Below are 27706 nucleotides of genomic sequence, written 5' to 3'. Positions count from 1 at the left end.
GTCATTGAGCTGTAAGAAGCTTTTAGGAAAAGAAAATCTAAGAGCCATCAGCTGGATTCGAACTCGGAATCTCCGCGTTGTAATCCAGTATATACTGACAACTGATCATATCCCTTCCTTACTTGGGATTTTAGTTAAAGACCTCATTCACGTTAATATGAAATAGGTAAGTAGGAGGTAGGACCGTACATCACAAGAGGAAATTTAACTATAAAGTAAAGTAAAGTAATCGCCTATTTTTTCAGGCAGGGCTTAACGTCCAACTACCATTTACTAGGTGTCGTGGACGGAGGCAACTAGCAAACGTACTTTACTATTTCTCATTTAACCATTAAATAAAATCCAAGGCCTATGACCGGGAATCGAACCCAGTACCACAATACATATTAGCTTTACAGGTCTCGCCTCTTAACCCGATCGGCTATCGTGGCGCCTAGGAAATTTAACTACTACTTCACCAATAAAAGTGCCATTAAATGAATATTCCTAAAAAAGTGGACGAATAAAAGTTATTAATCTTCATTTATGCAATCACTAAAATAAGTTTTAAGAAAAACATAGGAACTATTTTCGAGAAAATCTTAAAAAACTGAACGATTGTTTCAGTTAAGTGGTACTTTCACTTTCGGTTGCCGATTTTGACCATAACCTTATTGTTCCGCCTCTAATTTAAAAAATATCAAAGTGGAACTTTTTAGTTGTTGAATTACTAAAAAATTAAATAAAGTAAATTAGTAAATAAAAAAGTAAATTAGTAAAATTTGATCAGGAGGGAGCGACCTTACTATTTTAAGAACCACTCGGAAAAATGAATATAAAATAGTAAGCTAATAATTTTTTGGGGGGAGTTTAAATTATTCCTTGAATATAATGTATCTTAACACTTATGACTTTAATAAAGATTAAAATATTAATAAAGGGAACTTTAATAAGAAAATAATTATTTTATGAGAACCATAGAATAACCTTACTATGTTGTTTAAATTAGTATTCCGAAATGTAGTTGATAGAGGTATAATGGTGATGTGAGTAATGTTTGCTCATTTGGATTAGTGCTTAGGTTTTTTATCAATTAAAGTAGTGAAGAACTAGAATTTTACAACTAAATATTGTCAAAAATGTCGCGAAATTTAGTGCCGTGCCAGAAGAAGTTGGCCGAAAAGTTAATTTTGATCAACGATCGAGGGTTGGGCATGTTAACTAGAATCTATAATATTAAGAAGGTAAAATTCATTGCTAAATTTTCAAAAAAGCCCATTTTTTTTTCATTTGTTAGTAATTTACTCAATTTTTTAGGCTTGTGGTGATGCAAAATCAAAACCTGGTTTCTTAAGTGACAAGTCTTTAGAGTCTTCAATTAAATATATTGTGCGGAGATTTCCTTACATTGATATTAAAAGTGTAAGTAGTTCAATTTTAATAACATAAGGGCCTTAATTTTTAAAAGCACTTGCTGCTCTATTTTAATAGAGTGTACATGAAAATGATAGTTTTCTAAGAAAGAAGTTCACTGAATTTTCAAACTCATGCACACGCAAAAGCTTATGATTTTTTACTAACACGATATGATAATTAATCTTTAAAATGTGAGGAGAGCCTCTGTAATCTTATGTTCAAATCTAATTACTAACAAGTGTACAACTGGCTATATTTATTTAAAAAAATTATTTTAAACGAGCATTGTTTTAGCTTATTCACCCCATTAGTTCATTTGAATTTCTCACTAAATTTGTCAATTCTACCCGAGGCCTCAAGGAACATTTATAAATGCAGCCTTAACCTAATTTGTGTTCTCCGACAGTTACAGCCTATCAGTAACATTAGAAGCGAGATCATAAAGTCTCTATCGTTGTATTACTACACCTTTGTGGATCTGCTGGATTTTAAAGACAATGTATGCGAATTGCTGACCACAATGGATGCATGTCAGTTACATTTGGATATTGTAAGTTGTTTTTTTTTCTCTCTCTTATTACTGAAACGCAGGCTTACATATATCGCATGGCTCGAGTGCACAGTGATAGTGAAGTAAAGAATTTTAAAAATCCGGTGAACACTTACACGACTCTCTGTCTTATGCGGCCACATATCAGGTTATCCCATGATCAGAGGAGATCATTGACTGGAACAAGCATCCTCAGGCCGAAGGTAGCAAATATCGTCAATTCAATGTAACTTTGATTCTTATTGATTTCATTTCTTCAAACATGCTGTTCATAATTAGTCTTTTTTAATATTTTGGACCATAAATAAAAATAAATATATCTACATTCTAAAAGAAACTCAGAACAATCTTAAATCCTCCGTATTATTAAAGAAAAGCTATTCATATTCATGGTTGGGCGAAAGATGCGTTGACAGAGAATTCCACGCTATTGTGATCGCTGTTCGAAGCTAGAACATCTCTGAAACAATAGACAATTTTTTTTTTTTTTTTTTTTTTTTTTTTTTTTGCATTGGCTTTCGCCATACAGCCAGCATCGTCTAGGTGCTTATCACTAGAATATTCATACTTATAAATACATTTGCTTCACACATTTATCCCTCTACTATACAGGGTGATCCATTTAAAACGCACCAATCGCTAATAACTTTTTAGGAAAGCGGAATTTCGAAAAAACTCATGAAGTAAACTATGTTTTTTTTTTCGACTAGTTTTGAAATTTTCTACCCCCGAAGCTGTATCTTCATTTTTGGCGGAGTTACGGTCAAAAACCCGATTGGGGTTTAATAAGGACCACTAGTTTCGACAATGATTATGAAAACTAAATAAAACACTGTGTATAATGATGTTGACCCCGTTTCGATATCCCTAATTTTAGTCGAGATATTTAAGATCAAAGTTACAATTTTATCTTTTCGTGAACGGTTTTCGATATTAATTTTCCACCACAAATACAAGTTTTGGGAGGTCCTCTGTCTACAAAAAATGTTATTGGTGACGCAAAGAAAAAAAAAAAAAAAATTTAAGATTTTAAAACATGTAGTGTAATGTAATGGTTGTGGGAGAATCAGGATAAACTTGTTTTATCATCAATCAAATAAAAGCAACCATCACATCATTTTAATGTACCCTGTATGCAAGACTTCTTGAACTGTGATTACGGTAAGAATATCTTGCCAGGGTGTGGTCTAATGATCAAGAGCGTGGCCTTGTAAGTGGGGATCACCAGTTTGAATCCGCGTATGCAGTTATTCATAATACTTAAAAAATCATAATACTTTTTTTAATAAAGTGTAGTCATACGCGGGATTCGAACTGGGTATCTCCCGCTTACAAAGCCACGCTCTTGACCATTAGACCAACACCCGCCCATTCCTGGCAAGATATTCCTACCGTAATCATAGATCAAGAAGTCTTGCATATTGGGTGCATTGAAATGGTGTGATGATTACTTTTATTTGATGATAAAACAAATTTATCCTGATTCACCCACAACCATTACATTACACTACATGTTCTAAAATCTTCAATTATTATTTTTTTTTTTTACTTGCTTATTGTCGTAACAACCCAATTATTAGTGACAGTTACATTAAACCATGGTTTTCTAGGTAACTGATCTGCCATAGTTTTATAGAATCTCCCTTTATTACCATTACTGTAATCTGACTGCCATTTTTGTAGTGCCGCTTTTGCAATTATACACTTGATATCGGTGTGTGGTAATTTATACTCGTAATTAGCCGTTTCCCCATTATTTGTGGCTTTCTTTGCAAGTTTATCCACAATTTCATTTTCTTTTATACCACAATGACCCTTTACCCACAAAAAATTAATGCAGAATCCCCCTTCTCTTTAAAAATATCAATAATTTCTACAATCTCTGCGATAATATGATTCATTCCTGCAGACTGGTAGTGTATATGTGATAATTTACACAACGCACTTTGGCTATCACTAATAATGGTATATTTTTTCTCCGACAACGAATAGACAATTTGTATAGACAATAGCTTTTCCGCTATTTGAATCTCTATTGCAAAGTGCAGAAAAATTAAATAAATTATTTTTGTACATGAACACAGGTTATATGAATTTTATTAATGTAGAAAGGATCTTTTAAAGGTAAAAGTTAAACAGAGTAATGTCTATTTTTTCTGGCATATTTTACGACCGATCAGGTGTTGTGAACGGATAGCTCCGTTCACTTAAATTTCTTACGTCAAATTGAATCATTACCCAGTATTGAAAACGGACTGAAACGATTTTCAATTATGAAGCCCACTCTCATTAAGCATGTGTTTTCTTCATATAATAATTAATCATTACTACTTTGTAATTCTTTTAAAAATAATCTTGTTAAAACCAACTTTATGTATATATACTTTATATGTGTGTGTGTATTTTGCAGAAATTAAATTTTGAGCTTACTAAAGGATACCTAGAGCTTTGTGTGACATATGTCTCATTGATGGTCTTGCTGTCAAGGGTTGAAGATCGTAAAGCTGTGTTGGGATTGTTCAATGCTGCTCATGAGATGATGAATAATCAGAGGTGAGAAAATTCACACATGGATGTTCTGTCATCTGCTGTTAAGCACCAACTTGGCGATTTAATAGATATCAGGCTGTTTAGAGAAGACTAAAAAATTATGATTTTCTTACTAAAGACTTTCCTTAGACTTTAAAACCCAAGCATATCCATATCCATCTGATGATTACTTTTTTATAGTAAAATATCAATTGTTGGTCCCGCTTTCATTGTGTGATTTGTATACTCTCTAATGTAAAAAACACACGCACAAACAGACAGGTTAATAATAAATAAAAACAGCGGTGTATTGTGTTTTAATCCCATAATTTGTATTCTTTGATTCGGGATTCCCAAATATATTCTAATATGCTGTTCGCAAACTATTAAAAGATTAACAGTTATAAATATCACATTATATCTGGATGTAAGAATAGTTTGCGTTTTATTTTCTCTTTGGATGCTTAAGCGTATTTTGTTTATGCTGTGTACAAATTAACTTTGTCTAACCTCAGTTTCTAATTAGCTACCTCTTATACTTTTAGTTTATGCTTTTATCTATAAAAAAAAGGCCGAGATGAATCTTGAAATTCGGACAGTTTTGCATCGCTACTTTAACGTAGGCTTTAGAAGGTGTCATTGTCTTCCTTTGAATTCAGCACCTCTGACGCCAACTGTGAAAGAGGATACTTGCCTTAAAAAACTTTTAAAAAAAGGTGAATAAGGCGTGCCTCACTCAAACGTTTACCGCCATCTGCGAGCAAACGACCATTTTTTGTTTCTTGTTTTTAAACCTCAATTGCAAGTTTCTTTAAATTCTTTTAGTGCTTTAAACAAATTCTCTGACCACTCTTATTATTTTTTTATGTGAATATTACAGTGACCATAGTTTTCCACGACTGGGTCAGATGATCAGCGAGTATGACCCACCGTTAAAGAAATTGTCTGAGGAATTCGTGCCACACGCCAAACTGTTGTTCAGTGCTCTTATTTCTTTGTGGCCAGTCTATGTGGGTCACAATATGTCGGCGGATAAGTGGAGGTAAGTGTACATCTATTCTTCCTGAACGAAGAGAGCTGGTGCAGTCATAGAAGTGTCTTTCATTGGGCCTGCTTTTTTTTTTGTTTACAGATCCGACCAGAAGTTGAGTTTAGTTGGCAACCCGGGCCAACTGTTAAAGGCGCTTCAGACAGACAACATGTCCTGCGAGTACCTCTCACTGGAAATGATGGACCGTTGGATTATCTGTGAGTATCTAAAGTTTGCATATTTTTAATTGTGATGTGAGTACGTCGTTGGTGCCATCCCTTGGTATTCTAACCAAAAAGCTCATTTCATTTTCAAAATCTGGTTTTCTCGCCTTGTAAGTTCAAGCCCCACTACCCTACTCATTTTTTACTTATCCCATAGTATAGTGTTTACATTAACATTCTTTAGCCACTTAAAGGCAAGGACTTTTCGCCGTTCGTTTTCACTTATATTTTAGTGTAGCTTCACTAGCTGCCCAGTGTTTTCTGAGTTTATTTATGTATAACATAATATGTGTAGGGAGATTCTACACCTCTTCAAAAATCTGTCCCTAAAAATTTCCGTATCAACTTACAGTTGGCTTCCTACTGTGCCACCAGTATGTATCAAACGAGCAGGCACACAAAATGTGGTCAGCTGCGCTCGAATCTTGCTGGGTTGTGACGCTTTTCCGTGATGAGGTTATTTATATCCATTCGTACATCCAGGGCATGTTTGACTCCATCAAAGGCTACAGCAAACGTATCTCCGAGGTCAAAGATTTCTTTAACCATGCTGTTCAAAAAGCGTGAGTATAAGTTAATGGCAACATGTTTTAGACTAGTGTTTAGCTGGCTCAATATCAATAGCTTGTGTTTTGTTCTAGTACTTACAAACATCGGGAACGTCGAAAATTCCTAAGGACAGCCTTGAAGGAATTAGCCTTAATACTTACTGATCAACCAGGACTCCTAGGTCCTAAGGTATTGCTTTTTTTTATGGCGTTAAAGAAATTCTAAGATTTTTTTTTTGTGGCAATGAATAATCATTTGATTACAGGCGTTGCTAATATTTATGGGGTTAAGTTGTGCCAAAGATGAGATCTACTGGCTTTTACGTCACAATGATAATCCACCTTTGCAGAAGGGTAAAGGGAAGACGACGGAAGATCTAGTGGATCGCCAATTACCTGAATTGTTGTTCCACATGGAGGAACTTAGGAGTATGTATCAGTTGATTCTAGTTTTACGTGTAGGTGCCCCAAATACAGTGTCAACTAACTATGGCAAATCAAAAAGCTTAATTTAAGCAAATTTAAAATATTCGGCACTATATTAAGGGAGTCGTGGGCTTACTATTACAATAAAATGGTTATAGCTATAATGTTTTTGGGTTTGTGAATTCCTGTCTAAATACAAACGAAGTTATTTTTTAAGTACAATAGTGTACTTAGTATAAAGTAGTAAGAAAAAGGTCTATGCGTTTTTCATCTCAGGCTTCATAACGGTACGTTCTCCATCTTAACCGAAGCTTTACAACCAAAAATATTTGTTTCTTAACTATTAAGCTTTTGCTTGAAATTTAGACCATTATTTTCTTTAATTTGAATCTATCTGCGAGCTAACAATACCATTCTCTTCTTGTCCCGCTGGCGTCTGTAAAAAAAAACTGATGTATTAGTTCTAGGATGCATGCTGGATCTGAAGGAATCTCAAAATTCCAGTACTTCATTACAGGTCGAGCACGTTGACCATGACGTATGCGGATTTACTTCGTCTACTTAAAGAGGTGCACTTAAAACTCCATTTACGAAAATGTTATATTACTTTCTCTTAGCCAGATTTTCTGTGTTGAGTTTACTCAGGAAGTACGTACACGTTTTGAGAGGTCCCCTAAATAGAAAATATGAGAATAAGACCCGATAATTATTCAACACAAGCACAAAAACGAAAAAAAAAGACAGAAAGATCGTAATTTATATTTCGTTTGAGTCCAGGGTCGTTAGCGATCAAAATCCTTCAAGTGGGAGTTCCACTATAATTTTTTTTCACTTTTTGATATTTTTAAACGGGTTCTGTAGACAAAATTCTACAGCTTTAGTTTGAAATTCTTTCAATGAAAATTGATTTTACGGCAGAGTTCTGACCCTTCATAATTTTTTCTGAAGTTATTCTGTTATTATGAACCTTATGATTATTGAAATTTGGAAAACATGAATTCAGCAAGAGAACAAAAGAGAATTGCTTGGTGTTTACCCCTGTTTTTACCCAGCTTAACTATGCCCTATGTCCTGATTATTACTACGTGAATGACACCCTCCTTGTTCAAACACACATTTCTCATTTTCTCATTTCTGTCTATTCAGGGCGCGGGTACCTTTTTAGCCTGACATTGACCTTTTTTTGTGTTTGAATTGTCTGAAAAAAATTCACTTGTTACCGCAAGCAAGAACTCTGAAGATAGACCAAAGCCCGAAACCGGTCAGAGGGACCCTGTCTGATGAAATCACTAATATTGTCCAGTATTTCGGATTTTAAGTTTTCAGTAATTTTTTTAATGAAACAAAAATTCACTCGGGCAATTGAAGGCTTGGTTTTGTAGAATTTAAGTTAGGGGCCGTAAGTTGTGGAATCCTGGAAAACAAGACGAATGTGGGAAGAGGAGGTTTATGATTGAGGGGTCATGTCCAGTTTTTTCGGTATTGGTGAAAATTTCTTGACAACGTTTGCTTTCCATTGAAAATATGATTAGGCCCGCAGTGCTGGTTAATGTGTTATCTTAGATTTTATTCGTCGCATATTTATTGGATCATTGACCGGTTTCGGAATTTCATTCATCGTCAGAGGTAGTTTCATCAGTTTGGTATAGAGATTTTACTTCACTTACGTTACCGTCTCCCACTACACTTGCTGAGTACGGGAGGTTATATGATGTGTATGTATGTTATTCAAAATGTAATGAATCATAAAACACAACATTAAAAATATCTGCAACAAAATTCTTGGACAAAGAACTTAAATACAATCTCAAAAATAATAACCACACCAAAAACTGTGAATATCTAACGTTCGACGCAGAAAGGGCAGTTAATTACTTCCAAATAATTAACATAAACACGCACGACACTTAGCGGCTGACATCAGAAATATACATAAAAAACTGGCGACACAGAACAATACAATTAGGAACTGCGCACAGCAAATAACCTAAGGCAGAAAATAAAATATAATTAAAAGATAATAATATACTAAAGGGGATGAAGGGAACTCTACGGTAATTTTAATCAGACTTTGTTGACAAAACGATAGACTTCATCAACAAAAACAGACTCACACAACTTTACAAAGACTCGACAACTCGTTTTCTGTAAGGGAAGAGATCAGCTATGCGGTTAGCGTATTGGATTCCCACGCGGAGGTCCCGGGTTGGAATCCAGCTGCTGGCCGTTAGATTTTCTCTTCCTAGGAGCTTCTTACTGCTGTCCGGTGATGGACATTGTTTCTGTAACGAGAGAACACTGCCCAGATGCCGGCAGTATACTGAAAAAAGCTGCGAGCGCCAATAGCTTCAGATGTTGTGACGCGCCTTAAATCATTAAAAAAAACACACATTTCCAACAGCAAATCAAGAAAGTTACAAAAACAGCCTACTTTATCATATTTAACAATGAAGCATACAAATGCTATTTCCAAGAATCCCACAGTCCCTAATCTAAGAGAATCAAAGTTCACAAACTTCTCTATTCGTCCTGTCATTAACTATCTACAACACCTGCTTATAGAACCTTACTATTGCTTGCTTCAATAATAAAAAAATATGATAATCTTGATAAACCTACACAATAAAAAACATCCTCATCAAGCCTCGTATCCGTTGAAATTACTAACCTATACACTTCTATCTTCATCAGGAACACTTCAAATATTATGAAACAGAAACTAAAAGATGTAAATACGCAACACAATATATTGACCACCAAAATTACCATCAAATAAATTAGATTTAACAATAACTTTTACCTAGCTAATTCGGATTAGGAAAGGGACACCCCCACTCGGCAATATTGTCTAAAATATTTTTGCAACATCTTGAACACACATTCCACAGTTAAAGAAAAAATTCGGTTTAACATTTTAAGCAACTTATGTAAACGATTCATTACTAATACTCTAACAAGATTTTAACATTTGCAAATTTTTGACTTACCTAAACGCCTTCACCGTAACGTAAATTTCACACACGAATACGTGTACGACAAAACTCTTAACTTCCTGGATATTGCACTTACAAGCAGAGATAACAACTTAGAATTTGGAATATACAAAAAACCCAAGTCAACTGACACTGTTCTACACAACAGTTCCCACCAACCTACTGAACATAAACAAGCCGCTCTCAGACTAACAGATTAAAACTATACTTCTTACACCGAACAACTATAAGCGTGAACTTAACACCACTCCCACAATATCAAAAAATAACGGTTTGACCTCCAACACTACCGTTAATGGGTACAAGCAAATATTACTTAAATCAAGACCAAAACAACCCTTCCAACGATTTGCCATTTTTGCTTACATCGGAAACGAGACACTAATTATGTAACTTTTTCAAGAATTAGGCCTCAGAACAGCGTTTGGACCAACAAAAAACTGGGAAAGGGGATATGTGTACATACCGAAAATAACAACCCTGATGACCCTGGTATTTATAGTCTGTCTAGACTGTGGTAGTACCTGTATTGGCCATAGCAGAAGAAATATCAGCTACAGATGCAAAGAACACACGCTAGTACAAGCACAATAAAATAGACTCAACGTACGCAAAATACGTTTCTAAACACAGTCACCAACCGGACAGTATCAACAGTACAATGACGCTGTTGCATACAGACAGGAAGGGAAGGCGTATGGACATCTTAAAAAAAGTAGAAATTTACCTACAGAAAGCCATTTAACAAAACATTATGCACCCTTAAAAGTCATTCCGTACCACACGTACTGACACAGCTGACTAAACCACAAACACACACACAAACGCATGAATATACTAGCATAATCCGGGATACAATATGCATGCATGCTTCGACGGATAAATTCAACGATTTTATTTCTCATGTTCACGTATCTTATACCGACATTTTTTGAACGAGACTTATATAGTGGGTGAAAAAAAAGGAACATTTCTTTGTACGTCACTATTTCGCAATCGGCGTTTTGGCGTATAAGCATTCTTGAATCGTATAGAGTTTTTCACTAGCATTAGGTATAGGTAAGTTTTCTGAATTTCATGGTAATACTAATGGCGATTGATACTCACTGAATCCTATTTTACAGTACTGGTACGCAAGTACAGCCAAGTGATACAGAGGTATTACGTACAGTACCTCAGTGGATACGATGCCATCGCCTTAAACCAGATGATGCAGAATCTGGCTGTCTGTCCTGAAGAGGAGAGTCTCATTTTGTCCTCGCTGTGTAGTTCCATAGGACATCTTTCAGTTAAACAAGGTACAGATACTATACTTTGTAAAAACTAAAAAACAATTGTAGTACGAATTCCATTATTTTATTTTTTTTTTGTCCTAGTGGAAGAAAATGAGATTTTCGACTTCCAAGGACTACGTATCGACTGGATTCGACTGCAAGCGAGCACCAGTATCGCCAAGAGTCCACTCATGTTGAAAGAAAAGCCAGAGTTGGCCTCACTTCTCGACACAATCATCTTTCACACCAAGATGGTAGACTATCACGATGAGATCTTAATCGAGACTTCGGACTTATCTATATTCTGGTGAATTTTTGTACATAATATATTTGCGCACTTATTTATATTACTTTTTGTTTCTCTTTCGTTTTAAAGTTTTGAACTTTGCTGATTTTGGTTTTATTTTTCATAGGAAATTCACACTTTTAAGTTACCCAGAAAACGAAAAAAAAATTTTTAAAAAATTTTGAATAAGTATAAATTACAAACGGAAAATCACAGTAAGTTTACGTTTAGGAATTTTGTTCATGTGACTCGAGAGTAGAACAGACAATAATGACAGGTTTCGTTCAAAATTAGTCATAATGCAAGATGGCTGCTTTAGAAAATGGTTTTTGGATTTTCTAGAAAACAGCTGCATCATTAATCTTCTTAAAGACAGAAAATTTTATTGTTTTATTTTAAACATTTTCTGGGTATATTCACTGGAAGGGAAGCGTATCGTTAGGCTCCCTCTTTAATGCTATATCAGTATTTTGTACGGGTCCGACTTATGTAAAATATCAGAATCAAATTAGTGGCCGAAATTTCTAATTGTGTGAATTTAATGAACAAGTTTTTTGTTGCGATTCTTTTTTAACTGCTGAATGATTTTTATTTAATATTCGTACTTATACATAAAAATACATGTAGGCCTACATGTTTTATGAAAATACTTTACCAGGAAGTCATCTTCAGCGGTGATTCTAGGAGACTGATATACTACGTTCCTCTCATAAATATAATTTTTATTACAGTGAACTGTGTAATATTGTAACCAACTTGCAATTAATCAAAATTCCATGTTAAAACTGCGAAAATTTCATTAGCAGATTGATTATTTCTCAACGGATTTTTATTCCATATTATTGCAGTTTCTACAACAAAATCTTCGAAGATCAATTTCACATGTGTTTGGAGTTCCCAGCACAGAATCGCTACATCATTGCGTTTCCCTTGATCTGCAACCATTTCCAGAGCTGCACCCACGATTTATGCCCAGAAGAGGTATGTATTCACGCTCATGGTCGTGTTTACTTCGGCACGCATATATTTGTGTCTTTTTATAGTGATAGTATTTAGTTTTTTATAACATTTTTTTAAGAAAATTTGCAAATGGTTGGATAAAGTTACATATATTAACTGTGTAAAAAAAATAGTAAATTTAGGAAGTACTTATTTAATAATAATGAAAATTTAGAAAATAATGGGACCTGCTTAGAAATAACCCAACTTGGTTATCTGTTGTAGCAGTTTGTTTAGTGAGTAAGGTGTACTAGATCTGCAGAACTTTGCTAGTTTAGGTTGGAGATACTAACTTTACATTTTTTTTTATAAAACCTGTATTTAGTTTGAAACCGTTTCAATTAAAAATTATCATATTTAACTACTAAATTAATAAAAATTAGAAAAGTCAGTGTGTAAATTACCAAAAGATCATTTCGAAGAAATACAGCGGAAATCTCTATTGGGTTGTGATTATAGAAAAGCCAAAAGAATAACCTTCATAACAATGGTATGCGGAAAGCTTGATATGAAAAGGATACATAATGCAGGGTAAAAGGAAGGAAAAACCTGCAGGAAAGGAGTTGGATGTTTTTAAAAGAATTACTAACTGAAATGAGTAAATTAGTAGATTCAAAGAATCTATCTTGTGAACTAGATATCGAGGATTTAAAAATGGAATTATGTGAGTAAAAAAAAAAAAGAGAAATTAAAGGAGGAAGTTGAATTCTTAAAAGCAGAAATCAGACGGGGTGTTAAACTAAGAATGTGAGAGAACTTTACTGAGATAAATAATTTAATTTTTAAATGATTAACAATAGAAAAAAGTGCCGAAAAGAATACAACTGACTTACTTTGCCCGATAAAATTTAATAACTTTGCTAATTTTAAAGTGGAGTGAATTGTTTGATTGAAAGAAATATGATAAGAATTATAAGCAGGTAGAAATATTTTTAGTAACAGTCAATATATTGGGCCATATTTTGAAAAAAATAAATAAATAATATCACATTTTTTGTAAACATAGTATAATTTTCAGTTCTACGACCTGTCATTTTTAATTTTGTAACATAAATTTATTTTTGTTTTGGCATAGCGACATCATATACGTGAACGTAGTCTGTCCGTTGTTAACATGTTCTTGGATGAAATGGCAAAAGAAGCTAAAAATATTATAACGACAATATGTGATGAACAGTGCACCATGAGCGATAAGGTAAGATATTAGTTTCATTTTTTTGTAATATATATGTAAGTATGACCCAAGTTGTTATCGTATGACAAATGTAACTGAGTATACTAGTTTAATTTGCTGTAATATTTAGTTATGAAGAAGCCAATAAAAATAGGGCGAAAGTTGGGTTTAAAAAAGCCTTATAATCCAATTCATTGTAGATGACAGACTTAATATAATTGGTAAATTCAAGTCAACTGGTTACTGATTAATATGCGCAAGTTAGTTAAAAAAGGTTTTAAAAGTAATTAAGCCCTTGACTGTATTTGAAATAGATAAACTTACTAATTTAAGGAAACTTGTTTAATTGACCATAATATTTAAATTTGACCAATTCTATTAAAAATGGAATTATTGTTGAACTGTGCGAATATTGTTACAGTTGTTGCCAAAACATTGTGCATTTTTGATATCACAAGTCGTAAGTCGTAAGAATAAAGAAAAGAACAAGAAGTCAATACCAGAATTGGCTAAACCTGGAGTTGAAAGCTACAGGAAAACACGGGAAGATTTGACTACGTAAGTAATTTGAAGCTCCAACATTTGATCCAGAGATTTTCGGAGATTAATAATTTTATTCAGCATTTTATGTTGACAGCATGGACAAGTTACATATGGCTTTGACGGAATTATGTTTCGCTTTAAATTATTGTGCGACCATCAATGTCTGGGAATATACTTTTGCACCGAGGGAATATTTGCATCAGCATTTGGAGAATAGGTTTTCTCGTGCTCTAGTCGGCATGGTCATGTTTAATCCAGACACCAATGAGATTGCGAAGCCTTCGGAACTGCTTGCCAGTGTTAGAGCTTACATGAATGTTTTGCAGACAGTGGAGAATTATGGTAAGGTGCCACATATTTAAAAACCAAACTTGGGTCTAAGAAGTTGAAGCGATTTTGTGACCTTTATTTAGAAAAATCTATAGTGGCAACAGCCGCTAGGGAAATTAATGAGATAGAAATGAGAGGGCTTTGTTTCGAAACAAAATCTTCAGGTCTCGTCCTAAGCATTTAGAGAGGGTGATACGCACATGAACGTAGAAAGTAAATTTTTCTAGTTAGATTTCTATTCTTAGCTTCAGCACTTTTGACGCAGCTGTTATCGCCGATCCTTACCGAACGAATTAGTTGTATCTCAACCAAAAACCGGCCACCTTCGAGCAGCCACTAGCTTTCCAAAAGCAATCTACATTAACTAATGTCCCGTAAAGTTGTACGACGCACTTGATGTCTGCTTAAATGTCCCAGTCAAAGATGATTTGCATTTTTATATCCTCCCTAACATGTAGCTAACAACTCTAAATGGGAAACTTCTAATTACCATCTTAGCCCATTTGTATCCGTTATAAAATTTATGCAACAGAGAACAGGAGAAAAAAGGATGTTTTTAATATTTTTTCTGCAAAGTTAGCTGTTGGAGAGGAAGGATATGGAATTGCTTACACACATATGAATTCGAATATAGAAAATAATGGTTTCCATTGCCATCCGATTTTTTGGCCAAATATACAGTTATACTAGCTGATATGGATGTACTTGTTCTCTACTCTTAAATTTTTCTTTAGATCGAAGTTTGAGTTACATTCTCTGTTACAGTGCATATCGATATAACTCGAGTCTTCAACAATGCTTTGCTGCAACAGACCCAACAGATGGACAGCCATGGTGAAAAGACTGTTGCAGCTCTATACACTCAATGGTGAGTTTTCTCAGTAAAAGCAATCGTAATATCTCTAAGTACATAACTGTCAATCACCTTGATAGTTTTAAAAGAAGAAGACGAAAAAAAAAAATCCTCTAAAGTGCACCAAGTCAACAGTATATTCAGAAGTGCCATCTCTTTTAATGCTAACTCCAAACTTGCATCTTAAATGCTCAAAATCATAAAATGCAATTTTTTTTTTTACCATGTGACGTTAAGCTTACCTAACGTCTGATAGGTGGGTGCGATTAGTCGGATAGGAGAGGAGTGATCGGGCGGGGGATAATGATTACTTCAGTTACTCTAGATTTCATTAAATATGTATATTTGTTGACGCTTACTTAATGTATAAAACGTGACAAAATAAATAAATTAATAATAATAATAATAGCACAAATGAAAAATAAATAAATAAAATACCCTGCAATTAAAATAACTAAAAATTATGGGATACTCGAGTTCATAAATTTGATAAACTAACAAAAAAAATCTACTGATTTTTTTCAAGTTGGTATTTACACACGCATACACACCCACGAACGCGTATTTTATGTGATTAGATGTAGATATTTCAGCCAGTCTCTCACGAAGATGTAATCTCATTGTCATGTGCCCAGAGTTTACAGTTTTGGGTAGTACACAAGGTTTGTCCTTACGGTAGAGTAGTAGCTAACTTCCAAGTTGGCGATTGGTAATAGTGCGGTCTCTTACTTTTCAGCAAGCACGCTTACTTGAACCAGAGTGCCGGCCAACCTTATGCACATCTCATGCATAATCTCTTCACACTGACTTCGTTGCTCACCACTCTGCTGCAGGTGCTGTACACCAGATTCCCCACTCTTCCTACTCTCTACGCTTGCAGACAGCCTATTTTTCGCGCGCGCACACGCACGTGTGTGTGGGCTTTTTTCCAATTAATTCTTAAACCTATTCTAAGTGGAGTTTCAAGCAAGCCTCTAATGTGTGAAAATTAGTTCAATTAGTGCTACTGTATGATGTACAATTATATTAAGGGGTATCTGTAATCAATTCTCTCTAAACGTCACAGTTTGAAGCTATCCAACCTTATATTAAGAAGTGCTATCTTGGAATGCCTTTAATGTGCCACAGAATCATCAAAGTGCCACAGTTTTATTTTTATTTCAGGTATTCGGATGTATTGCTTCGTAGAGTGAGCGCTGGCAGTATTTGTTTCTCCATGAATCAGAAAGCGTTTGTCAGCTTGAATGCCGAAGGTGCTATTCCCTTCAACGCTGAAGAATTCTCGGACATGAACGAGCTACGAGCTCTGGCCGAACTGATCGGTCCATATGGTATGAAGTTGCTAAATGAGACCCTGATGTGGCATATAGCAAGTCAGGTTCAGGAATTGAAGGTTGGTTTGAGCAGATTTTACGGTTGTCCCAGACGTGTGTTTCTTTCAGTTAAAATTATTAATCGATCTCCCTGTATAATCTCAAGTAGATGTAAATTGACCTTTAAGCAACCTTGTCAATACAATATATCAAGGTGTCTCTTATTAGATTTACAGTTTCCACCTATTAAGTTTTATTTATTTTATTTTTTTAATGGAAAGGAAGAACAAAGTAAACATTTCACGTTTTTTAGTATTAATTGTAAATTGGAAATAGAGCTTAAGACAAGTCTTTTAAATCCCTGTAACCCTAAACCCATTCTGCCCAGTTATACAACCTATTGAAAATTATATTTGTAAACAACTTTGTTGTGGACTTAAGTAAAGAGAGACCTCTGTAATTAAAGGGATCTAAAAGATCGCCATTCTTAAAAATTAATTTTAGTTGAATTTTGCCCTATGAAGATGGCACACATTCATAAAGTAAAATTTTAACAAACATACAAGTTAAAAATAGCCCGTCCGTTTGAAGGTAGTGTTTTCTCTTTAAAATTGTATAGCTGCAATTCACTTGAATTTTCAACGCCCAGCTCTATCGGCGGCCCTGCTTCTTAGTGTTATATTGGTCACAAATCAAACATTGTACTTGTTGGGTTATAATGGAGGTCGAGAATGCACTTATAATATATGTACATAATGCATATATTATATACTTCTTAACAATAACTTTCAGTTTTAAAAGTTAAGTATAAGGGTTGATTAAACGCCAAAAGGTACACAAATCAGCTAGTACCCAACATTTCATTCATATTTTTAGTACCGTATTTTTTTAGAATGTATTAGATGTCACAGACCCTTTTGCTGGCCTCTTATCACCCATAAATATTTTTTGTTAGAATAATAAAAGATGTATCTCCTCATCATAGTTAGTATTAAAAAGGCACTTTATATTAATTCTATTCCAAATTATTGTTGTGATTTATCTTTATTCTGAATAATCATCATATTCCCTCGCATATTAAAAAGAAAAAGGGAAAGTTGGAGTTGGTTTTTTACTGTTGTAATTTGAATTACGGAGTTAAAACGAAATTTCAGTATTGAATTCGTCGAGCACAAATTACATAGTTAATAACAAACAAATAATATTTGTAATTATAATTCATTCATTTTCAAAGTTTAATTTATGGTTGGTTGCCGTTTAATTGAGTACTTGTTGTAAAGAAGTGTTATAACCAACATATGCATATCTATTTTATATTACATATATATGACATTGTGGCGAGAACACCTAGATTAACCATGTAATTGACGAAAACTACATTAACATTTAATATTAACAAACTAGATTAATTATTATATTATTAATTCTTAACCGCTGTATAAAGAAAAGTACCAATCAGTTTAATCGAACAATGAACTTAAACCGACGATTTTACTTCCTTCTGCTGCGCTTAACTTCCTCTTAATTCAGATGTCAAAAACAAAAACAAAGCAAATCAGTATGTACGTTGGTGTATGCATTTTTAATTTTTAACGTCAAAACAATTATATTTTTCATTAATATTTTTTTTGTTTTTCAGTTTGTAAGTAAGTAATTGCTTTATACTCTTACTTCTGTACAAAATTCTATAGCATTTCTAAATATATTAAGTTTTGATTTAAAATCATCAGTTTACATTAAAATAGGTCTGTTCTTTTTTACTGAACCAACTCTGCGTAATCTGATGATATCTGAACAGTCAATACCTGTTTCTCTCTTTAAGCCAATTATCCTGATAACAGCTTCATCCAAATTTTCGTAATTTATTTTTAACTAAATTGTACAATAATAAGTTATTTTCTCTATCACGATCTCTCAGAAATTTAATTTTAGATCTTGAGGGAAATTATGAAATTTGATTGGTTTGATGTTCGTTTTTTCGTACCGAATTACGGAAATTTTTAAAAAATCATTCTACCAAATACCTTAAAAAAAAATTAAAAGAAATCGAGATCGACATTCACTGTGAGCCAGTCAAACAACCCGTATACTTATATCCTCAAACCACAATTCGAGTGCATTCTCGGCCTCCATTATGATCCAACAAGTACAATGTTTGATTTGTGACCAATATAATATTAAGATGCAGGGCCGCTGATACAGCGGGGTGTTGAAAACCCGAGTGATTTACGTTCATCAGACGAACTACTAAGGGGAGAAGTTCTCGGCATTGCGCAGCTATACAGTTTTAAAGAGAAAACACTACCTTCAAACTCGCCTGTAAGCACCATAGTAAGTTCAACAAAATCATATAGTTCAATTTACGGTCATACAATCTGGAGTGTTTAAACTAAGTAACTAAATTCTGGAAAAGTTGCAGATACATTCTAGTTTTTACTTAAATTGAAATACACTAGGTGATTTTTGAGTCAGATATTTTTTTCAAAATTGCGTTTGTGCAGATTGGAAACGGATGTTGCGTTTTACCTCTTTAAATTGGTTAAAAAGATTATTATTTTTTTTTAGAAACTTGTGGCCAGCAATAAAGATGTACTTCTTGCGCTACGAACAAACTTTGACAAACCGGACATCATGAAAGAACAGTTTAAGAAATTGCAATGTGAGTTTATGACCGACACCTTTTTAAAACGATTGCAAAATATGACGAAAATCCGTAACGCTAAACGAAATTCAAAAAATGTCTCTGTTACAGATGTTGACAATGTTTTACAAAGGATGACTATTATTGGTGTGATCCTATGCTTCCGTCAATTAGCGCAAGAGGCACTGGTCGACGTCCTCGAAGAGCGAATACCGTTTCTCTTGACCTCCATCTTGGATTTCTGTCAACATATGCCAGCTGGTGAATCTGCAGTAAGTTTTCGTAAAAGAAAATCTATAAGAGCATATAGTAACTAGGAGCATTACCAAAAAATGTGAGCTAAAAGCTTTTTGTAAAACAATATCTCGTAAGTATAAGTGCATCTCATTAGTGAGAGGCAATGAACCAAGGCAGTCGAAGCGCCAAAAAAAAAATAATAATAATAATTCATAAGTAGTTTAGCTAAAAATAACAATATAACTTTAATTGTGTACAAGGCACTTAAACTTTACTTTTTTGAAGTTGGAACTAAAATTAGTATTGATTAAGATATGAGCAAAAATTGAGTTGCCCCTGCATTTCGTATTTTAATATCTCACCTTAGTGGTGGTTATATACAGGAATATTACATAAACTAGTTCGTTTATTTAACACGGCAATTTTGCTTGTGATGTTTTCAGCTGAAACTAATTATATTCAAGATATAAGCTAAAATATAAATACTACTTGAAATGTAATGCTCTTAAATTTTACTCATACGATGTTGTGAACTAAAATTAATATTGAGTAAGAATTTAATATAAATCTCCTGTGCCGTAGATAGTGAGTGAAATGGCTTCCGCAGCGGGATTGCCTTGTAAAGTTGATCCCACTTTGGCTGCTCAATTGAAAAGTCAAAAGAGTGGTGAGTATATATAGTTTTGTTTAGCATTGGTATCTTTTAAGAGGAAAATAATTAAATTTTGTATTTTTGTTTTTGTGTTGCTGTAGAATTGGATGAAGATGAGCATATTTTGGCTTGCTTATTAATGGTGTTCATTGCTGTATCAATACCAAAATTGGCTCGCAGTGAAGGTTCCTTTTACAAAGCATCATTGGAAGGTCATGCCAATAATATTCACTGTATGGCGTCAGCTGTAAACAATATTTTCGGTGCTTTGTTTACCATTTGTGGTCAAGGTGATATTGAAGATAGGATGAAGGAATTTTTGGCGGTAAGTTTGCTCATTTCTTTGGAAATTATTTTTGGGTGGAAACAGAAAGTTATTGTAAAGAAAAAAGAAATCTCACATACGAAATTCCCTTACTGTTTTTAAATTTTTTCTTCATATTTTTAAATTTGTTTTTTGCTTTAATATTACATGGATCCTCTTTAGTTGGCTGCAAGTTTTCTAGCCTGGCAACAGGTAAAAGAATCAGCCTTGAAAGAGGGAAAATTTATATGCTATGAAAAGAAGAGAAAAGAAAAATCTGGCATTTTACTGGACACCATTTTAAAGCGTCTTAGTTACAGTATATATATATATGGTTTATGTGTGTGTGTCCGGACAAATAATCTCAAAAAGTAAAAATCAGCTGGAAGCTGAAACTTAATGTTATTATTAGACTCTACTATGAGGCCTGAAAGCAACTTAGTGATCACAATCCCTTGTTTGGAAGTACCACTTTACTGAGTACATTTTTTAATGTTTAGAAATTTTTACAAAAATAGCTCGAAAATTTTACTTTTAACTTTCTACTCTCGTTGCGCTAATTATAGGTTAATACTGGATTTAAGAAAATTTTCCAGAAGAATTCGATTAAAGGGACTTCAAGGCTATTCTTCACTGCGAAATACCATTCCGGTATAATGTACCACTCTGCGTGGCTTATATTATAAATGGCGGTTAAATTTCATGATTAAATTTCAAGTTCTTAGAAAATTCTAAAACTACCGAAAAACCCATTACAATCATTGTTTTTTTTCACTTTTCTAAGATTTTTTTTCGAAAATGTCTTCTAAATTTTCTTAAACCTTTGAATTTATATCAACTGTTTTTATTTGAATAGTTTATCTAAGAAAATTCTTTTGGACATTTCGAGGTCTGTTAAAATTTTCTCTTATGTCAACAACTTAGTAAAAGAAAGTGGGGGGTGTGTTTTTACATTATATTTTTTTCTTTTTCAATTTATTTCCTTGAAAATGGTCCTTCTTTTTCTTTTATTGGAATAATTTGTAAAAAAAAAAAAAAAAAAAAAAAAAAGTTTTAGTGGAGAGTTAACGCTAGGCTCTTCCTAAAGTTCTAATTCAGTATGGTGCTTATACCAGCTTTTTTTTTTTTTTTTTTTATTGTAAAGATAATCTGCACTGCGGCCAAATAGATCTGTCGTGTCACTATTCCGGGTTATGCAACATTTATTAGTTATAAATTACTCCTTATCTATTTGCTGGAGCAATTCACCCACCCTTAATGCTCCTAAATATTTTAAAAATGGCTTCCCATATGGCTTGAGGAACCAAGCTATCCAGGGAAGTTCTAGAACAGTGGGGAGCAGAAAATCAGGGATAACCCTCCTCTTGCTCAGTGTATCCCTCACCACAATGCCCTTTTTACAATAAAGAATGTGGGAGTAATCTAGGGAAACTCCCAGTTAGAACACATCCTGCTTTATCTCTGGTTACTATCCAGAGTGGGTAATGGATGTCAGATGCTTCTCTCAAAAATACAGTATAAACACGTGCAATATTTGTGCCAACAACATTTACAAAACTGGGCGCTAATGGCCAAGCAGTCGATGCGCCAAAAAAAAAAAAAAAAAACTACAAAAAAATTCAAGTTGGAAGGAATCGTAAATAACGACCTAGAAAATTGTGGTTAGAGAAAGTCTTGTGTTTTCCCGTCAGAGTTTTCATTAAATGTACTTTCGATTGTTTTTTAGTTGGCTTCCTCAAGCTTACTGAGACTTGGGCAGGAAGCTGATAAGGAAATGACGAAAAATCGTGAGTCTGTCTATCTTTTGTTGGATCTAGTAAGTAATATTTCTTAAACTACTTGTAAATTTAAGAATATTTAATTAATTTTGGAAATATAATTAATTGTGATTGTAAGGATCTTTCTGCAAGTAGTTGGATCCTTCGCTTGTACGATTTTTAGCTTTGTATACATCAAGTTGTTTATGTGTTGCCGAGTGTTAACTGAATGTAACAAACATTCAGTTAACTTTGAACAAGTAAGAAAAGTAAGAAGTGCTTATTTTTTAGGCGGGCATTACGTCCAACTACCTAATCAGGTAGGTATCGTGGACAGAGGCGATTAGCAAAAATACTTTACTACAAAGTTCTCATATTAAACATTTAAATAAAATCCAAGATCTAGACCGGGAATCGAACCCTGTACCACAATACATATTAGCTTTGCAGGTCTCGCCTCTAACCGCCCGGCTACCGTGGTGCCTTAACTCTGAAAAATTTTTGAGTAAAATTCTATCTTATAGCTGGAAATATATCACAGTAATTTCGGTCAGTAAATCTACTTTTCAAAACATATCAATACTTTTTTGTACAGACGCATATCATATTGATTGTTTAAGAAAAGTTGCAGGAATGTCTTTGATGGTGGTTTTTTTGAAGGTTAGTTCAATTCCACTATCCTACAGCTCCTTTTTATTTTTCCTGAGGGTAGAACAAGGCAAACTAATAATGTATTTTCGTGCGGTTGGATGTTATACTCAGTTAGCTTCTCGTAAAGTCTCATCACATGAAGGCGTGAACCTAGCTGACTTTCTGAGATCCTCTGTATCAGCAGAGCACAGTGGCGGAGTTTCCTAACTCAGAGAGTGAGCCAACACAAAATATTTCTTTTTTTTAAACTTTACTTTTATTAGTTTTTATAAATATTTTTCAGCACACAAATGCAGCTTGTGTGTGGTAATTCATTTTGAATTACGTTCACTACGCGTAAACGAAGTTAATGTAATAATCACGACTGGAAGAAGGTATCGTGTAACAATTTCAGTTTCACTTTGGCATATTTCTTTTCAACCCAGAATAAATGGAACTATTTTATTTTTATTTATTTATTTAATTACTTTATAATCTGCTGAAAATCGCTTTAATGAAGGGGATAAATTGTTCTTGGATGTCACATGAAGCACAAGTATAAAACATTTTATACTGGCTAAAGACTAATTTAATTTGGTGTTTGTATCTCCAGGACTTGATTGGTTTGTTGTAGATTGTGCAGGAGTCTCCGTTTCTGACAATGGACTTGCTGGAGTCGTGCTTTCCGTATGCTCTTATCCGGAATGCTTACCACGCAGTTTATAAGCAGGAACACTACCAGCAATAAATTGTGAATCCCTTAAAAATATGTTAATTTTGAATTTATTTATATTTTAACGAGAAATGTATTTAAATTATTTTTTAAAACAATATTTTTAACATAAAAATGTATTCGATCATTTCCCAAATATTTTGTGTAATTTTTTGTATAAAGTTAGCTAAAATATTAGAAAAGTAAAATTAAGCAAATTTTTTTTCCTTTCGAACACTTCCTACATCATTATTTATGGATTTCTCTTGGAAAAAATGAATCTTACTTCTAATTTGAAATATGCCTACTATAGTACCAAGACGAAAATTCCGTACGCGTTCACATTACAATTCAAAAGAGGTGATTTGCTCCCTGACCTGCAGGGTAAGTAAGACATCATTTTCTGTAACTTGAACTCATCTAAGAGCCAGTGATAACATTTCCACTCCCCTTTATGACCATCTACCTTTGCAGGCAAAATACTAAGGGTCTCAAAATTCAAATTTTTAAACATAAATGAAAGATTTCTTCAACAACTTTTGATGATTTTCTTTAGGGATAAAACGTTTGATTTGAAGAATTTTATGTGCCTTCAAGATATTCCAATTCACATATCAATGAAATACTTAATTAACTATTTTAAAAAACGTTATAGAGAAAACTATTCGAAAAATCATGTTGGCAATTTATAATCCGTAATCCCCCGCTGCTTTAGTAATCGGTCGAAAACTTTTCATTTGACCGAAGTACTTCATATGATAAAACGTAAGTCCTCCACATGCACCTCTTCAGCTAAAAACTCCTCAATCCAGACTTGACCTCTTGGATGAATTGAGAAGCCAGACCAGAAAAGTAAAAGTAAAAAGTAGAGAAGAGCTTCCTTTCCTTTCTTTTAAATTCCTTTTAAAAGAATAGTGAACAAAATTAACCTATCAGCGAAAGTTGATAAAAAAGGTTTCTGGGACACGGCTAATTAACCTGAATGTTTTAGATGTAGATTTTTTCTGCCACTGGCGTTAGAAGTGCTGATTTCGACAAAAGTTGCTATTCTCGCTCTTAACGCCCAATTTACTTCATTTTTTCATAAACGGCATTTGTGGGCTTAGCCTTTTTATAAAATACTGATGCAAAATCGCCCTAATTTCTGGATATTATTTTCATAATAACGTAGACTTTTGTGACACCCAAAATGAATTTTAAGAATCTCATCTAGACGAATTCTGTGAGTGTTTCTAGAGTAAGGGGGCCTCTTTTAAATTTATCAACATTTTAATTTTTTCGCAGAATGTTATTCTTAATTTAACATTTAAAGGATTGTGGAGAAATCATTAAGATTTCTTTCCCTTTTTCGGGAATTTAAGAAAAAAAATCAAAGTAGGAAATAGTTACCATTAGCGTTGGTCATGCTGTAGCTTTGGTCAAATGGGAAGGTTGTAGTTGGGTGTGTGAATCTCTTCTAAGTGTTAAGGTTATAATTATACCTACAAAAAAAATGTTGAAACACTATTTTGACTTTATAATCTTTTGAATAAATTTTTTTTATTAATTTAAATTTTGAAAATAATGAATTTGAAACTTTCAAAATTTAAAATATCTAATCATGAAGGTATCTCTGGTGCTAATAATAATAGAATTAGTCTATTTATTTGGTAGTAGTTCATCTTCGGACACAGGTATGTATGTGCAGTCGATTTCTATTAAGGTAGTGTATAAATAATATAAATGAACGATTTTCATTAAACTTGTTTCCTAACTGCTTTGAAAACTTTCCTGAAATTATTTAATTTATTCATGCATAGTGTCGCAGATCTAACTCAAATGACTGTAGGAAAAAGCTAATTCTGACTCAGGGTGTTGTAAAATAAGTTCAATCGTATTATTTATGTATACCTACACTTAGTAAAAAATTCTGCGCATTAATATGACTATTTGTCCAAGTGCGTAAAACAAGCGTTAAGGTAGGATAACAATAACCAAGTATGCGTTATTTAATTCAGAAATTAATCTAGTTTGTTGATTTACGCTTGAAATTTTAATATTTTGAAGAAGAATTTGAAGGAAAGTGCATAGAAATTTGTTGGGAACGCACTTTATTTCAACAAGGACCTCAAGCATAAAGCGAAAAAAGTCAAGAATGGTTATTACGATGATCTGTTATTACATTATCATCGTATGCCATGTACCTCTTCAGCTAAAAACTCCTCCTCAATCCAGACGACCTCTGGGATGAATTGGGAAGCCAGACCAGAAAAACAAAGATAAAAAGTAGAGAAGAGCAGAAATTCCTTTTAAATGAATTGTGAGTTGTTAACCCCCGAATGACAAAAAAAAGTACAAATTAATACCAATTGATATAATGGGGCTTGAGGATTTACAAAATCGGAAACTCTTTTTTAACTCTCTTTCCTGGGAAGAGCCGCAGTTGGCGCCGGGTAGACTGAATTTAATAGAAGATATAAACAAGCAAAGCAGTCCCCCGCATGAATTAAAATTGTTTGCCCTGGAAACAATAAATAATGTTTTCCCTTCTCCGCCTTGGGTGCATGTTTACACCGATGGTTCTGCCGATGATGTAAACCGTAATACTGGTGCAGAAGTCCACTCAGAACAGTTCCAATTGAGTGTTCCTGTTGGAAAGTTAGCTTCAAATTATAATGCAGAACTGCACGCCATCGCTATACCATTGGAAGAGATTGCTAAAAGGGACTTATGCAAAACTGCTTTACTTATGGATTCCCAAGCAGCTATTTCAGCAGTAACCGGCTATGATAAAGACGCCATGTTTATAAAGAAATGTAAGGCATTCATAGATAGGTTACTTTCGCAAGGGAAGCAAGTTGTACTGCAGTGGGTCCCGAGTCATGTTGGACTCCAGGGCAACCAAGAAGCTGACCGATTGGCAAAAGAGGGGGCAAATCAAGTTCAGATCCAGGCCCTGCTGTCGCTTAGAAAGCTAAGAGTGAGATCCGGCACCGACTTTGATCGAAGATGGCCAAAGAACAAAGAGGAATAGCACAAGAGAAACAGTGGGAGGTGCTTGGAAATATCGAAGGAAGACTCCCCACCAATTTGCCTAGGTCAAGAGCTGTGGAGTGTTTTAGATTATTGACGGGGCATGATTACTTTCTAGATATCTAAATAAGTAATTTTGTTGCATTACATTTTCATTAATTAAATTATTTAGTATTAATTAGATGTCACAGGCCCTTATTTATATGTTCTTCATAATACATTTTTTTAATCAAATAATGATGAAATGTGTATAAAATCTTCATAAATAGTAATAAATAGGCAATTTATTTTATCTCTATTCCATTTTTTTTAAATTATTATTTATCTTTATTAACCTCTTCTCCAAAGCACATTAAAATAGAAAACCAGAAAATTAGAATTGATCTATTAATGTCGTAATTTGAATCACGGAGTTATTCCTCCACATATTCTTTGAGAACTGGACTTGGCTAAAGATGAGTCTGGTTAATCCCTTTCTAGAATCTTTAAATTAAATAACTATTCTAAATAAAGACGATATTCTGGGATAACAAAAAATTTTTGTCTGAAAATATAAGGTGATGAGCGCATTTTAATCAGCAATACATTTGGGACCTTAACAAAAAAAAAGTAATTCTCAGGTTACTAACTTTGAAGAAAATTACCAAATCCGGAAGCGATGGAAAATCTGTAAAAATAGTAAAGGCCTATTATTTCTTCCTTTATTTAAATTAATTTGATAACTATTCCAGCCTCATTCTTCGGCTCCAGCTATATATCAGTACCACTACAGGAAGCCAGAAAAGATACGGACATCCGGTTCCGTATTATGACTAAAAAATCCGATGCCTTGATCTTATTGGCTGCTGGGCAGACAGATTATTGTTTGATACGTTTAACTGGTGGACGTTTAAGAGTAAGTCTGCTTTAATACTACCCGGACTGCGCCCCTTCGCCTCATGATCGTAGCAATCTGTAATGATACATAATACTTCTTGCTTTCAGGTTTATATAAATTTAGGTGCTGGAGAATCGACCATCACCTCACCACGTGGCTTACGTCTGGACGATTTAAACTGGCATTTCGTATCGTTTGTGCGCAAAGAAGCAGACGTAACGCTTACTGTTGATAATATTCATATAACAAGGTAAGCATTCGGCAATATTTCTCTGAAGTATCATTTAAATACAAAGTATTGCTCTATTGCATGAATATTATTTAGGGGTATTTAAAGGCAATCCCTGTGAACAAAATCGTTTAAACGGACTTGATGATTCCCGGAATTGACCGCAACGATTATCACGAAATTTAGTG

At 33.8% G+C, this 27706-nt stretch overlaps 2 protein-coding genes across 5 annotated transcripts in view; both read left to right on the top strand.

Annotated features, from left to right (window-relative positions):
* The first annotated feature begins 965 nt into the window (after nt 1-965).
* On the top strand, nt 966-23613 carry Hem (Nck associated protein 1 Hem). Its single transcript, XM_074143373.1, has 23 exons — nt 966-1223; nt 1297-1401; nt 1802-1945; nt 4356-4498; nt 5355-5516; nt 5607-5722; nt 6081-6291; nt 6370-6466; nt 6543-6705; nt 10820-10993; nt 11072-11276; nt 12104-12236; nt 13330-13449; nt 13850-13986; nt 14066-14313; nt 15067-15169; nt 16319-16547; nt 19033-19126; nt 19220-19380; nt 19928-20012; nt 20099-20322; nt 22028-22117; nt 23323-23613. Exons 1-23 carry the CDS (start codon nt 1119-1121, stop codon nt 23434-23436), a joined length of 3363 nt encoding a protein of 1120 aa, XP_073999474.1. The 5' UTR covers nt 966-1118; the 3' UTR covers nt 23437-23613.
* A 1226-nt stretch (nt 23614-24839) lies between these two features.
* Nucleotides 24840-27706, top strand: part of LOC141461912 (chondroitin sulfate proteoglycan 4-like) — a 38106-nt gene continuing 35239 nt past the window's right edge. For all 4 annotated transcript variants that reach the window (XR_012463068.1, XR_012463067.1, XM_074143367.1 and 1 more), the window contains exons 1-3: nt 24840-25073; nt 27144-27307; nt 27397-27539. Coding sequence is in view for 2 of the 4 variants with exons in the window: in XM_074143367.1 (XP_073999468.1) it covers nt 25001-25073; nt 27144-27307; nt 27397-27539 (380 nt within the window). In the remaining 2 variants the exon portion in view is untranslated. The remainder of the gene's footprint in view (nt 25074-27143; nt 27308-27396; nt 27540-27706) is intronic.

This window comes from Rhodnius prolixus, unplaced genomic scaffold, assembly GCF_049639745.1.
Source record: "Rhodnius prolixus isolate KJV_2025 unplaced genomic scaffold, Rpr scaffold_12, whole genome shotgun sequence".
NCBI classification, from domain to species: domain Eukaryota; kingdom Metazoa; phylum Arthropoda; class Insecta; order Hemiptera; family Reduviidae; genus Rhodnius; species Rhodnius prolixus.
The sequence above is the reverse complement of the archived record's forward strand: the minus strand, read 5'-3'. Positions and strand labels throughout refer to the sequence as shown.

Coding starts and splice junctions, on each gene's coding strand:
- Hem (XM_074143373.1), top strand. CDS start 1,119: ATGTCGCGAAATTTAGTGCCGTGCCAGAAGAAGTTGGCCGAAAAGTTA. Junction 11,277..12,103: donor TCGGACTTATCTATATTCTG/GTGAATTTTTGT, acceptor ATATTATTGCAG/TTTCTACAACAAAATCTTCG. Junction 15,170..16,318: donor GCAGCTCTATACACTCAATG/GTGAGTTTTCTC, acceptor TTTTTATTTCAG/GTATTCGGATGTATTGCTTC.